Genomic DNA, 15242 nt, shown 5'->3' on the forward strand with positions numbered 1-15242 from the left:
ATACCCCCAGTGTGTATTTCTGGAGCAGTACTTATCTGCTAGCCTTGAGGATCCTTTGTAATTATGAAATTTATCTATATGGCTTTAAGTTTAGATCAATACTTAATAAAAATATCATTTCATGTTTTAACTCTATATCCTAGATTTTCTAGGAGTGTTCTGAATATAAATATTATATCTCTTTTGTCTTATCATAAATTCATTCCTCAGTCAGAAAAATATGCCCCTTTTCATACTTGAGTCTTCTCTTTTCTCCCATCCCGGGTTTCCCTATGTTGCCCAGGCTGGAATGGAACTCCTGGGCTCAAGTGTTTCTCCCACTTTTCGGCTTCCCTGAGTAGCTGGGAATACAGTGGGTGTGCGCCTCTGAGCCTGGCCCTATCTTATTGATTTTTGGTTCATGTAATACTTGGCATTAATCAAGTGAACTAAACATTCCTGAGTTACCATTATATATGATCCACATTAGGTTTTAACTTTTTTTTAAGAGAGAGAGAGAGAGAGAGAGAGAGAGAGAGAGAGAATTTTTTAATATTTATTTTCCTGTTTTCGGCAGACACAACATCTTTATTTTATTTGTATGTTGTGCTGAGGATCGAACCTAGCGCCACGCGCATGCCAGGCGAGCACACTACCGCTTGAGCCACCTCCCCAGCCCTAGGTTTTAATTTTTAAAAATTCATAACATTTGTGTGTTGTTAACATATGAGAACAGAATGATATCTCTTGATTTTGTTCATTTAGGAATCTTGACTTTTTTCCCCTGAAGTGTTTATTGGTTTGATGATAGAGGTGGTGACAAGAAGTAAGGATTACAATGCTAATAATAGACAGAAGGGAGAGACATAGTCTCTGATCACAAATGGCTTGAGCATGAAATCTTTATGTTTGCTATATGACCTCTTGAGATTTGGGGACTCCAAACTGAGAATCACCTGCCCACAACTTTCTTATTTTCTCCTTCCCTTCCCAGGATATGAAATAACATATAGCAAACAATGGGTTAATATCCTTTAGCTTAGTAATTCAATTTTATCAAAATAAATACAGTGTTAAAACACAACATTCATGGTCATAAGACTAAGACACATTTCTTAGTCTTTTTCTGTTAAGCAATGAGTAGTACTTAATTTTCTAGGTATATAGGTTCTCATCTAATGCTTCCTTCTCATAGTTTTACTGTTTTGAGTCTGATTTGTTTTTTGTCTGTGTGTAACGGGGGAAGATTGGTTTATATGAATCTTAGAGAACAGAGAAAATGGATAGTTTTGGACTTTAGACTGTAGGGCTGGTTTGGATGTTTGAGATAAAATGAGAAGAAGTTAATTTTATTCTTGGTGTCAGGTAAAGGGATTACAAAGATTTAAGCTACAGCTTAGTCCTTTGCTTTTCTTTAGGTAAGATTGTAGTGCAAATAACACCATAACTAAGTTTCTTTGTTTTTGAGAAGGACTTCTACTTAAATGAGAATAGAGAAAGCTTATTACATGGAATTCTCAACAAGATGCCTTTTTTTCTTTGCCAAGAAAGAAATGTAGAAATAGTTTTACCATAATGCCTCATTGTTAATGTTGTTTTTTATGGGTTAGAATTTTATATCATTTTAGAATTTTATATCATTTTAATTAAAATTTTGGTGGATCTTAGGAAGTGTTAGACTTTTGATAACTGAAATGTTTAAAATTCAGTTAAATAAATCTTCTAGCTGTTAAAATACCGAGATGATTTTTTGCATAATAGGTTGTTTTACTGTAAAGATTGATACTTAGTTTTTCCGAGTATTGAACATGATCTTTTAAAAGCCTTCTAACATAAAAATAGGGACAAGGAATTGAAATTAATAACTGAGAAGTATTAGTTTCCTAGGGCTCATGTAACTTAAACAACAGAAATTTATTACTTAATTTTTTTAAACAATTCTGGAAGTTGGAAGTTCAATATCAAGCTGCTGGTAGGGTTGTTTTCTCTGAGTCTTTTTTCTCTTTGGCCTGTAGATGGCTGTGTCTTGGTGCCTCTTCAGATAGGACTCTAATGTTAGTCTCTCCTTTCGTTATGTAGGGATAGCAGTCATATTGATAAGGCTCCTATCCTCATGCCCTCATTTTTAATTAGCTCTTTAAAGATCTTACTCCAAATCCAGTTGTAGTCAGTGTTGGGAGTTGGGACTTCAACATGTGAATTACATAGTCTAGCTTTTTACATTAACAGTTGGCAATGAAAGTAGTCAAAAAGGGAAAAAAGTAATTATTTAGAATTACTTATTTTTTCCCCCTTAGGTAATAATATATTAGGTAAGGTTTGTATAGAAGTACAATTGTTCTATGTTCTTTGTTGCATATCTCCTAGCCGGAGAATTTTCATCCTTGGGCCTTCTCATCATGTGCCCCTCTCTCGATGTGCACTTTCCAGTGTGGATATATATAGGACACCTCTATATGACCTTCGTATTGACCAAAAGAGTAAGTATAAAGAAATCTTATAGCTTTTAAATAACTAAAGATCTTTTAATGGAAATTTTAATTGAAAAACACAAACATGAATATCATAATAGCTGAACTTTAAAAATAAAATTTGTTGTTAACTAATCTGTATAAAACAAAAACACAGAAAAAGAAACAAATCCCTAAAAGACAACTAGTGTTTTCCTGCTAAAAACAAAAATCTCTTCAGATCCACTCATCTCAATACTGCAGTAGCTACATTTATATTCAGGGAAGTATCATGTGCTCATTGTACCTTGAGAGAAGAAGTTAATATACATTCAACTTAATAATCTGGGCACATTGGTCTACATTTGTGTAGATCACTTTTCTCTCAAATAGATAATGGAGTTAATATATTTTATGTCTTCTCTAATGATTTTAATGAGGCAGGGAGAGCCTATAGTTATGAAAATCTAAAAGGTGCTATAGAAATCTTAAATATATTTTGTTTTTAAATGTATTATTTTGGTTTAGTTTTTTCCCCATTGGGTTTCAGAATTCACATTTTTATTTAATTTATTATACAATAGATGTGTAAAGTAAAATCTTTTGACTTATTTACAAAGGCTTTTTGGGGTTGTGAGGAAGAATGATTTAAAATATACAGAACTGTGTAGAGAATAGTATAAAAAATACTGATGTACTCATCTTGCACTTTACCCACAGTTATCCTTCTTTCTGAACTCAATTTACCTTCCCCAAGTAATCATCTTCATGAACTTGGGCTGTATCCTTCAGTTTGTTAAATTATATTGTAAGATTTTTATGGATGCTGTTGTTGATTCAATAAATTTTGTAACAGTTCCTTCTGTAGAATGAAAGATTCCAGGTACAAAAGAGATGATTAGCTCATTTTCATTTTTTTAGGTTTCAGTTTTCATAATTTGAGGTTTTAAAATTTGATTAAATTGAATTTTTTTGCATTGTTCGTTTTTTCCATAATCTGAGGTTTTGAGTATCATAAAGTGTTAGCAGTTTGTTGCTGGGATGCATCTTATTAATGAGGCTGAAGAGTTGCTAACTTTGCTTCTTGAGATGGTTCTAGGAAACACACTTTACTTTTTCTTTTTTTGTGGTGCTGGGAATTGAACGCAGGACCTTGTGCTTTACCAACTGAGCTATATCCCCAGCCCCACACTTTACTTTTAAAAGCTTATTGGGGCACTTGGAAAAGTATGGTTTTGTGAATTCTACCAGTGAAGAAATGGATAAGTTTTCATTAGATCTAATTTTGTAGAAAAGAGATCATACCACCATTTCTTTATTTCTTTGATAACCCATTTAAGGATCTAGTTAGAATATTCTTTTTTAAAAAAAATTATTTATTTTTGGTTAGGCACAATACCTTTATTTTGTTTATTTATTTTTATGTGGTGTTGAGGGACGAACCCAGGGCCTTGCGCATGCTAGGCAAGCGCTGAGCCACAACCCCAGCCCTAAAATATTATTATATCATCAAAATTTTATCTTTTTCTTGTTCTATAGTATCCAGTTTTAAGCACAGTTCATGGGAATTACTAGGTCTGAATTACTAGGTCATTTTAAGTTAGCATGGTGCTGTGACGAATTTGTCTTTTGATCTCTGCCACAAGATTAATTTTGAATTTTGAGAAAAATAGCATTCCTAGTAGGAATTTTCTGATTGTAGAATGAGGGAAACCTGGAATGTAAACTAACAATACCATGTATTTTATTAAAAAGCAAAGCAAAACTCAAAAACTATATTGTTAACCTTAATTGTAAATAGATCAGTGATTTTTGTCTATTACAGTAGGAATTTTATTTAACTGTTCTTGCTAATGTATCCTGATTAAAATCAATGAATAGTCTAGATCCAGGTGATATTAGAAATGATGAACTGATGAAAGTTTTAAATTATTGTTTTTTACATGACGATGACATATAAATATGATAAGTTTTTTGTGTATTATTATTTTAGCTAGCAGATGAGCATTAGTTGTTCTCTCTTTCTCTCTCCCGCCCTGCCTCTCAAACCAAAAATGGAGAGTACTATGTGGTGCTTTTGCCTCTTGCCAAAGCATATAGCTTTGTGTGAGTGGTTGGAATCTCACAGGATACAGACATACATTAATATATTTGTTCTAATATATTTTGAAATCTAGTTTACGGAGAGCTATGGAAGACAGGAATGTTTGAACGCATGACTCTACAGACAGATGAAGATGAACACAGTATTGAAATGCATTTGCCTTATACAGCTAAAGCCATGGAAAGGTATATTGATTAATATAAGAAATCCTAGAGAAATCATAGATGTTAATTTCTATGGAATTATCTTAACTAGGGTATGATAATTATTAGAGTAAGGACATTAACATTTTGTTATTTGAGATGAAATAAAATTTGAGGTTGCATTTTCTTAATGTGGATTGATGTTGATTTTAAGTAGTTTGCCTATGAAGGCTAAACATATAAATTGATGTGGTTTTTTTTTAGGTAGAAAGGTTAAAAAAAAAAAAACCCTGTAAGTGTGATTTGTTGTGTGTGTATCTTGGTTTGCCTGGTATTCTTTAGACATTTCTATATCTTAGAATAATAATTATATTCTTTTGTGGTACAGTACTATAATTAGTCATTATATTTTAGATTTGGAAATAACTTTGGAAGGCATTTATTGCAGTATATGAATCTTTTATAATATACTTTACAGATCATTATTTTATTCCTACTAAAGATCTTCCTGTGATGTGGTACTAATTAGACCATAAGCACAGTGATGATAGGAACAATATCTGTTTTTCTCTCCACTGTACACTATAGTGCCTACCACTTTGCCTAACAGACATAGTCATTAATTTATTTCGGTATAATGAAAAAAATGTTAAGAAATTTCTTTTTTCTTTTACTGTGGCATTTAAATTAGAAACGCTTCTCATTTGTAGGTCATATTTATTACTTTCTTAACATGTATTTAATATTTTATATGTAGTTTGACTAGTTACAAATATGATGAGATTATTCCATCTTTGGATCTGTTCACTGTATTCTTCTTAGTAAAGTATATGGTTCATAGTAGATTGCCAGTACATATTGATTAGGTATATAGATTAATGAAATCTAAAATTACATTAACAGTTTTTATGCTGATGTGGCTTACTTACTATTGGCTAATGTGCTTATGATCAGCTAAAAATTAAGGCTTTTTCATACTATTAGGATGGATTGTTTTCTCCATCAGAATTTTGTATGGTATCTTTTTAATCCTAATCGTGTATAACTTTTCACTTTTATTTAATTTGTTTCTTGTTGGTTTTAATCTGTTATTATAGTCTTTTTGGGTTTTTATATTCAAAGTATTATTTACTTCTGTTATTCTTTTCACAAATGATAATCTTGAGTAATTATATTAAGCTGAAGTTTCCAAAAACCAGTGTAATATTAAATTATAATTTTAGATTGTATTCTAACTTCTCAGAAATTGTGAAACCATATATATTTCTTCTTTCTTGGATTGTTGATATAATCACAGCTTCTCATTCTTCACAAAAGACAGAAAAATTTCATTTGCTGAAATATTTCTATATTTTATCACGAAAAAAACCCACATTTTTCTCTAAATAAATTTCAGTAGTACAACCAATAAACTGACAGTACCCTAAAGGAGATTTTAACAAAATAGCATTTTTGTTATTATTTCAAAAACAAAATAGGAAATGAAATTTAGGAAAATAGAAACTTGAAACCAATATTCATATTTCTTCTTTATACTTTCCTCTCTTGTAAATAGTATGAAATAAACTAGTCCTGTGTTACATTAGAATCTCTAATGCTACCTTTATTTTTAAAAATCATTATTTTCTTGTGTACCCAGTATTGAACCCAGGAATGCTTTATCACTGAGCTATTATCTCCAACCCTTTTATTTTGTGATGGACTGGTTAAATTGCTGAGACTGACCTTGAATTTACAATCCTCGTCCTCAGCCTTCCAAATCCCTGGGATTGCAGGTGTGGTCCCTATACCTGGCACTAATGCTCCTTTTAGATACTAGCTAGTAAACATTTGTATTCACTACCTGAATACAAACGTTGTATTCACTACCTGTGTCAGTTATCTGTTACTGACCGACAAATTATTCCAAAATGTAGTGGCTTAAAATTATAGCTGTCTTATTGTTTATAATATTTGGGTCAGGAATTTGGGCAGGTTACACCATGCTCTGGTCTACAAGATGTTGACCAAGGTGGCTTAGATGGGTAATAGGGTCCAAGATGGCCTCACTCATATGTCTGGGGCCATGGTGTTGACTTTCTGATAATATTCCTCATTTGTTCTCCAGGTGGCATCAGGTTAGTATATGAGTGAGGCTTTGGAGTTGCTCCTCTTAATTTGGAGACTGTAAACTAAGAAGACAAGTTACTCCTGTTTCCCTTCAACCCCTTACCCCACCCCTACCATATAATCAGTATACTATGATTTTAAGAGAGGCATAGTTGACCACAAATAGATATTTCTTATTGGAGGTTGAAAGAATAGAAACCAGGAAGGATCATATACTAGTCTGCAGGACAAAATAATTCTGAACTCTAACCAGGGAACAAAGACTATCCCATGACTATATCTTGGTTCTATCTTCTGTTATTGGTTTAATAATTCATTATTTTTTTCATTTTTTGACTGGGGTCCTTTGGGCTATTGGTTTTATTCCGAGTCATTTTATTTTCCTTAAGAAATTGGCCTTGTTTGCACCTGAGAAGTGGTCTCAGTCTGGTTCATGTATGTACCAGTTTGAAAGTCTAGAGGTTTATTTCATTTAGAGCAGTGTTTCTTCTAGTTCTGATAAATTTCCTTACACACTATGGATATATACCAGATTATAAATCTACTCCATTAGACAAAGTTTATATCCAGAATTCTTTATGAAACTGGACTCTCTCTACTTGGGATTCTAAGTTAGAGTTCTATAAATTTGTTTTTCTCTCTTTTTGCAGTACTGGAGATTGAACCCAGGCGTGGTGCATGCTAGGCAAATGCTCTACCACTGAATCCTCCTGCCTCAGCCTGTCTGGTAGCTGGGATTATAGGCTGGTGCCACCATGCTAAGATTCCTGAAAATATCTTTAGAAACCCTTTTGTTTTCCTGATAAGGTGTTTTACCACTGCCTTAAATCTTTCTGAGGGCTTAACAGAGAAGCTTAAAGATGCCTTGTTTTTGATGATCTTGCCATGTTTATTGGCAGTGCTCTGGATTTGATCTTTGAGCTCAAACTTCCTTCTTTGATGGTCTTTTGCCGACTAAGAGACTAGTCATGAGAAAGTTATTTTTTCAACCCTGTTATTTTTGGTTAGAAGTATTTTTATTTAAGCCCCCCCCCCCCACCAAAAAAAAAAAAGAAAAAAAAATAATGCTAGAGGCATCACAATACCTGACTGACTTCAAATTATACTACAGAATTACTGTAGTAACAAAAATTGCATGGCATTGGCATAAAGCAGACACACAGACCAGTGGTTCAGAGTAGAAGACACAGAGACAAATACACACAGATAACAGTCATTTGAACCTTGACAAAAGTGCCAAAAACGTATTTTGGAGAAAAAACAGCCCCTTAAACACATGATGCTAGAAAAACTGGTTATTCGTATGTAGAAGAATGAGACTAAATCTTTATACTTTTTACCCTGTACAAAATCAACTTAAAATGGATCAAAGACCTAGGAATCAGACAGAAATTATACAACTCATAGAAGAAACATAGGGTCAACTCCTAACATTGGGAGTAGGCAATGACTTTCTCTTTAGAACCCCTGAAGCTCAGGAAATAATGTGAGGAGTTAACAAATGGGATGACATCAAATTAAAAAGCTTCTGCACATCAAAGAAAACAATTAGGAATATGAAGAGTGAACCTACAGAATGGGAGAAAAATCTTTGCTAGCTATAAACAAAGGCTTAATATCTAGAATATATAAAAAACTCAAAAGAAACTTAACACCCAAAAAACATATAGCCCAATTAATATATGGGCAAGTGGACTAAACAGACATCAAAAGAAGAAATACAAATGGCCAACAAATATATGGAAAAATGTTAGCGATTAGGGAAATGCCAATCAAAACTACACTGAGATTTCATCTCATTCCAGTTACATGGCAGCCATCAAGAATATAAAGAATAATAAATGCTGGAGAGGATGTGTAGATAAAGAAACACTTTTACACTGTTGGTGAGATTGTAAATTAGTACAACCACTCTGGAAATCCGTATGGAATTTCCTCAGAACACTAGGAATGGTATCACTGCATGATTATATACCTCTGTATTTATCCTAAAGATTTAAAATCATCATACTAAAGTGATACATCCATACAGATGTTTGTAACAGCAAAATTTACAATAGTCAAACTAGCCTGTAAGTGGATGAATGGTTAAAGAAAATGTGGTATTAATACACAATGGAGGGGCTGGGGATGTGGCTCAAGCGGTAGCGCACTCGCCTGGCATGCGTGCGGCTCGGGTTCGATCCTCAGCACCACATACAAACAAAGATGTTGTGTCCGCCAAATACTAAAAAAAAAATATTAAAATTCTCTCTCTCTCTCCCTCTCTCTCACTGTCTCTCACTCTCTCTTTAAAAAAAAATACATAATGGAGTTTAATTGAGCTGTAAAAGAATGAAATTTGAAGGAAAGTGGATGGAACTTGAGAATATTATGTTATGCAAAGTAAGCCAAACTCAGAAAGTTAGTGGTTGAATGATTTCTGTCATGTGAAAGCTGGAGAGAAAAAGGGAAAATGAAGGTTGGGGGGAATCTCATGAAAACTGAGGGGAGATCAGTAAAGTATAGAGAAGGAGCCAGGGGAAACTACTAGGGAATGATATTGGTTAAATTATATTGTTATATTGTGTGCATGTATGTATGTAGATACATAACAATGAATCTCACCTTTAAGTACAGCCATAATGCATCAATAAAAATACGGGGAAAAAAACTATAAAATACCTTCCTAAAAAGAATAAATAAAAATTTAAAACATGTATTTTTTGGGGGGTTGGGGTTGTGGCTCAGTGGTGGAGGGTGTGCTTTGCATGTGTGAGGTACTAGTTCTATCCTCAGCAGCACATAAAAATAAATAAAGGTATTGTGTCCATCTACAACTAAAAAAATTTAAAAAAATGTATTTATCTTAAATTCTGCTTATAAGTTAAACAGTTCATTTTTCAGCTTAAGTTTTCTCCTTGTACCTTCTAATGTTTGATTGTAATGTAACCACTATTTCCAGGATATTCCATGTGGAAATGTCCTTAGTCAGATCTACAGGTGCATTAGGTATATTTTTAATATTCTGATTTACTTCATGTGACAGTTTTGTTAATTGTTCTTCCAGTATACAGTGGGGGTCCTGCTTCTTCCAGCCTCTTTGAGCAGTTTCCTCATTGCTCTTTGCTTCCATTGTCTCCTTTTTGTCCTTTCAGCTTCTATTTGCCTCTTGAGTCTCAAAAGCCAGTGTGATGTGTTGCAGGTTTCTGCTATAGCAGCATCCCTGTTTCCAGATACCAGTATTTTGTTTGTTTGTTTTGCCCCAGGTATTGTTGGAGCAAAAGAAAACACCTCATCCTGCCAGTTTTTTTGCTCATGATTTTGTGGGTTAGAAATTTGGTCAGAGGTCAGTGGAGATAACTTGTCTTTTGCATATGTTGTGAGTTGCGGATATGTTGTGATGGAGGCAGAATGCTCCAAGATGCCCTTTCTTCCTGCCTGGCTGTGGTGCTGGTTGTCTCCTGAGGCACCTCGGTTCTCATCTGTCTTCACTTGTCACTCATCTTCCAGGACTTGTCTTTCGTATGGCCTCCCCCCTCCAGTAGGATAGCCTTGGACTACATTACATGGCAGTGACCCAAGTAGATAAAACTCCCTTATCAAATAAATATTCTAAAAGCCAAGTTCCCAGATGCTAGCCAAAGGCTAGTTTTATAGACAGGCCCTTCTAAAGATTATAGCATATGGCCTGGTATGTTAACGCTCCTGTAAAACTCCCTTCTTTTCTCAATTCTAGGCTATCATATTGCCATTCCAACTCTTTGTATTTTTACCTCCCTTAAATGCCATTTTAATTCTTATTATAGATTAGATTTGTACTGGATCTTAAGATTTTACTTTGCTTTCTGATTGTAAGCCTCATTGAAGGTCTTCAGATATTAGAAATGGTCAGAGAAAAGTTAAGATGTGCCTGTGTAGTTAGATTTTAAGAGGATGGAATGGCTTAACTCCAGATATAGAAAAAAGCCTGAGAGTTTCTTTCTCACCAATTTAATAATAGTCACATGAGCAGTGCCATTTTCAAGTGTGTTTTTATTCTGTAACATTTATACTCATGGATATTTGTGTATTTCTGCATGTTTTGCAGTTAAATCTTATTTGGTGGCACTATTGAAGTTTTAGAACAAATGTATGTTGGTTCCCTTTCACTGTTACCTGCACATCATTGACAGAACATTTTTTTTTTTCTTCAGAATTATAGAACAAGAAAGAGTTCTGGAATAATAGGTAAAAATTGCTTGTTTGTGGTAAAGGAACAATTTAAGTTTCTGTGACCATGAAAAGAATGCATAAGATGTAGCAAAAGACATTTGAGAAGACGAGAATGTATTTTATTTTTATCAGAGTAAAGATGTTTTGTATTTACCTACATGTATTTTGTTCCCCCATTTTCTGTGAATGTTTTCTAACTAGAAGGGGAAGAGAATAAATCTCAGTGGTATTAGTGACAGAGAAAGAATAGTGAATAACTTTTTGTAAATACGATTTTATTTAATTTAAAATATCAGTTTTAAGGTTTCAGTTATTTGTATGCTACTAATTAAAAATTACTACCAGTTAAATTATATTTTCTTATCACTTGAAATATTTATATTAGAATTCACATTTTTACATTAGAATTTTTATGTTGTGATGAGCATTTTCATACTGAGTGACAGTAAGAGTGGTTTTGCTTGTTTAAAAAAAGAATGTCCCACTGTTGGTTCTAGGATTTTAACTCTTTTTAGTCTGTTATATGTCTTACATATATAATTTTTTGGCAATAATGGTTTAAATCATAAGACAGAAAAAGAAGGGATAAAATGTTCCTTTTCATTACCAAAGTGCTCACAAGAGCCCCGTGTGGTAAGGATTAATTATTTGATTTTTACAGATGACAGATTGAGGCTGAGGGTAGTAATCTGCTGCAGGTGGCATAGCTTGTAGGAGGGAAAGGTAGATACTCCTTTTCCTTTCTCCCATAGTTTTGTTGAGGTATAATTTACATAATACAAAATTCACCAGTGTAAAGATTTAATTCATTGATTTTTTTTTTTTGAAGTAAGTTTATTGAGTTGTTCAGATGTTCTCCCAATCTAGTTTTGGAACACTAATCTAAAAACAAATCTCCTGTCCAATTGAAGTAATCCCTGCTCCCACTATCAATTTCAACTAACGAATGATCTGCTTTCTATTTCTAGATTTGCATTTTCTGAAAATTTCATATAAATTGAATCATACAAAATGTCTTTTGTAACTGTCCTTTTTCTCGTAGTGCACTTTTTTAAAAAAAATTGTTTTTAGTTGTTGATAGACCTTTATATATTTTTTTAATAATTTTTTTTTGGTTAGATGGACACAATACCTTTTTTTATTTATTCTTTTTATGTGGTGCTGAGGATCACACCCAGTGCCTCATACATGCTAGGCAAGCGCTCTACCAATGAGCTATAACTCCAGCCCCATAGTGTACTGTTTTCGAGGTTCATTTATGTTGTTGCATGTATCAGTAGTCCATTCCTTTTTATTGCCAAATAATTATTCCATTAAATGAATGTAGCACAATTTATTTATTCATGTATCAGTTAGTGGATGGTTAAATCATTTCCACGTTTTGCTGTTACGAGTAATGTTACAAACATTCTTGTACTCTTTATGTCAATATGTTTTCATTTCTCTTGAATAGTTACTTAGGAATAGAGTTACTAGGTCATATAAAGTGTCTGCAACATTTTGTTTCTAGGAACAGTGCATGATGGTTCTAGTTTTTCCATATCCTGGACAATAGCTGTTACTGTGTTTTTGATTAAAATCATTCTGATAGCTATGTAGTGCAATCTCATTGTGATGTTACTGTTACTTTGTATCTCTCTAATGACTAATGATGTTGGGCAAATTTTCATGTGCTTATTAGTCATTTGTTTATTTTTTTTCATTTGTGTATTTTATGTGAAAAATCTATTCATTCGTTTTCCCCAATTTTAATTTACATAATTTATTATCTTACTGAGTTGTAAGAGAATTTATATATTCTCTGTACAAGTTCTTTATTAGAAACAGAAAAGTTTCTCTCCTTGTATGATTTATTAATGAAGAACAAAAGTTTTTAATTTTGATGAATTCAGTTGTCTTTTTTATGTATGGTTTCTGTTTTTGGTATCATGTTTGGAAATCTTTGTCCAATCTAAGGTCACAAAGATTTTCTCCTTTTCTTCTTGAATAAGAGATGGCAACATATAGCCCGTGGAATGAACCCATCTGACTCAAAGCTAGTTTTCATAAATAAGGTGTTATTGGAACATAACCACACCCATGGATATACATACTGTCTGTGCCTGCTTTCCCTCTAGTAACTATTGTGTAGTTGCTGTGGAGACCATATGGCCCAGAAAACTTAAAATACTAACTTGATGGTTCCTTGAAAAAGATGTTTGCTGACTGGTGTTCTAGAAGAGTTTTAGCTCTTAACATTTCTAGGATCCAGCTTGAGTTAATTTTTGTATATGATGTGGGGCAAAAGTGTGTGTGTATATTTGCGTGTGTTGATTTTTTTTTTTTTTTTGCATATGGACACACAGCTGTCCCAGTATTGTTTGTTGAAAAGATTTATATGTAATGACTCATTTTCTTCTTGTTGCCTTCAAGATTTCTTTCTTTAGTTTGTAATGAATGGTTTGTTTAATAGGTGAGGATTTCTCTGTGTTTGTTCTATTTTGGATTTCTTGTACATTTTTGTTTCTATGATATTTGAAAAGTTTTATTTCATAAATTTTACTCTCCCCATTCTGGGACATCATCCCATGTATGCTGGTATATTTGGTGTTGTCTACATGTCTGTAGTGTCTTTTAGTATTTTTTCCACTGTTCTTCTAATTGGATAATTTATCTTTGATGTCAATATTTATTCTTATTCTAATATGAAATCTGCTCTTCTGACTGTCTAGTAAATATTTCATTTCAGTTATTGTACTTTTCAATTATTAAAATTTCTACTTTTTAAAATAGTTTGGATTTCTTAGATAGCCTTATTTTTATGTCATGTCAATATGTATTTACTTCTTTAAGCATAGTTTCCTATAATTCTTTAAATATATTATGATAAATTTTTGAGGTCTTTGTTAAATCCAAGATATGGTCTTAGATATAACTTGCTAGTTGATACTCCCTCACCTCCCATATGACATGGTTTACGTTTTTTTTTCTTGTGGCTTATATTTTTTTCTTTGAATTGGACATTTTATATAGCATATTATACACATTCTGGATTCTGATTTTATTCACTTCCCCTCCTTCAAGTTGTGTTTATTTAGAAACTTGTGTGAAATTCAACTGTCTCCCACCATGCACTATTATTGATGTGTCTTCCAAGCTCTTTGAAATTGCATATTTTCATTTTTTGGTTTGACTTTCTGGGGCTTGCACCTGTGATTACATGGTTTAGTATTGGGAAATGACTGATTGTAGTTTGTGCCTACGTCTTTGAGCCACTAAGTCTCTCTCTGCTGGTGGATTGTGTGTGCTTAGGATGCATACTCGGTGTTCAGTCCACTTTCATGTTTGCCTCTTTCTCTTTCTATTGGGTTTTCTTGTATCTCTCTGTGTGGTCATACAAAATTTATTTCCTCTCTATCTCCCTTCCTTCCATCTGTGGTTGTACCCAGGGCCTCATATGTGCTAGGGCAAATGTCTACCACTGAGCCATGCCCAACCTTCATGCAGAGTAGCCAGGTTGTGTTGCATGTTTGATCTCTTACATTTCCAGTTTCCCCTCTACATACACGGAGCCTTCTAATTAGATGACATTTTGTAGTGAGCTTGGAACCTATTAGGTGTACCCTGGGCATATGTGCAAACTTGTAGTCAATAAGGATTGTGTGAAAGGCATAGGCCCTTTTCTTAAGGATCTGTCCATTTTCAGAATCTCACTGTTAAATTTTTTAGCTAGTTCTCAGATTTGCAGCTTGCTGTAATGGTATAGCAACTGTAGGCAAAGAGAGATGCATATTTTTCTGTTTTCCACTTGGTATGAGTTTCCACTCTGTGCTCCAAATCAAAGTCATCCCCATGTGCCAATGAAGCTGCCAGTTTTCATGGTCGACTTCACTTTAATGGACTTTTCATGTCCATGGAGCTGGGTTAGGACATGGAGGCAGCTTCTGGTAAGATGCCAGATCTGACTGTACATACTGAGACGTTCTATTATTTGTCACGAATGAACTTCTCTTGTGTTTTTTTCCCCTTTGGTTGATAATAAGAGCACAAAAATTGTTGGTTTTGTTGGTTAAATGCAGTTTTATAGTTGTTTTTTGGGGCAGATTTTGTACTTCACTGGGAAGTTTTTGCAACTTCAGAATTTGGATTTTGAAACCCAGGAATAGTACATTTGAAAGATACATGCTCTTAGTTCTCTAATTTGTGCTTAGTCTGGAGGGTAGTGTACAAGCAACTTTTAAAAAAGGAGAGATGACAAAGAGGGTTGAATAGATGAGACTTGAT

The 15242-nt window shown here is 33.5% G+C and overlaps 1 protein-coding gene across 1 annotated transcript in view; it reads left to right on the forward strand.

Annotated features, from left to right (window-relative positions):
• MEMO1 (mediator of cell motility 1) overlaps positions 1-15242 on the forward strand; it is a 111555-nt gene that overhangs the window by 70429 nt on the left and 25884 nt on the right. The window contains exons 4-5 of the mRNA XM_081265582.1: positions 2347-2459; positions 4607-4718. Of these exons, the coding sequence (XP_081121708.1) occupies positions 2347-2459; positions 4607-4718 (225 nt within the window). The remainder of the gene's footprint in view (positions 1-2346; positions 2460-4606; positions 4719-15242) is intronic.

The sequence above is a fragment of the Spermophilus citellus genome, assembly GCF_964194105.1.
Source record: "Spermophilus citellus genome assembly, chromosome: 13".
NCBI classification, from domain to species: Eukaryota; Metazoa; Chordata; class Mammalia; order Rodentia; family Sciuridae; genus Spermophilus; species Spermophilus citellus.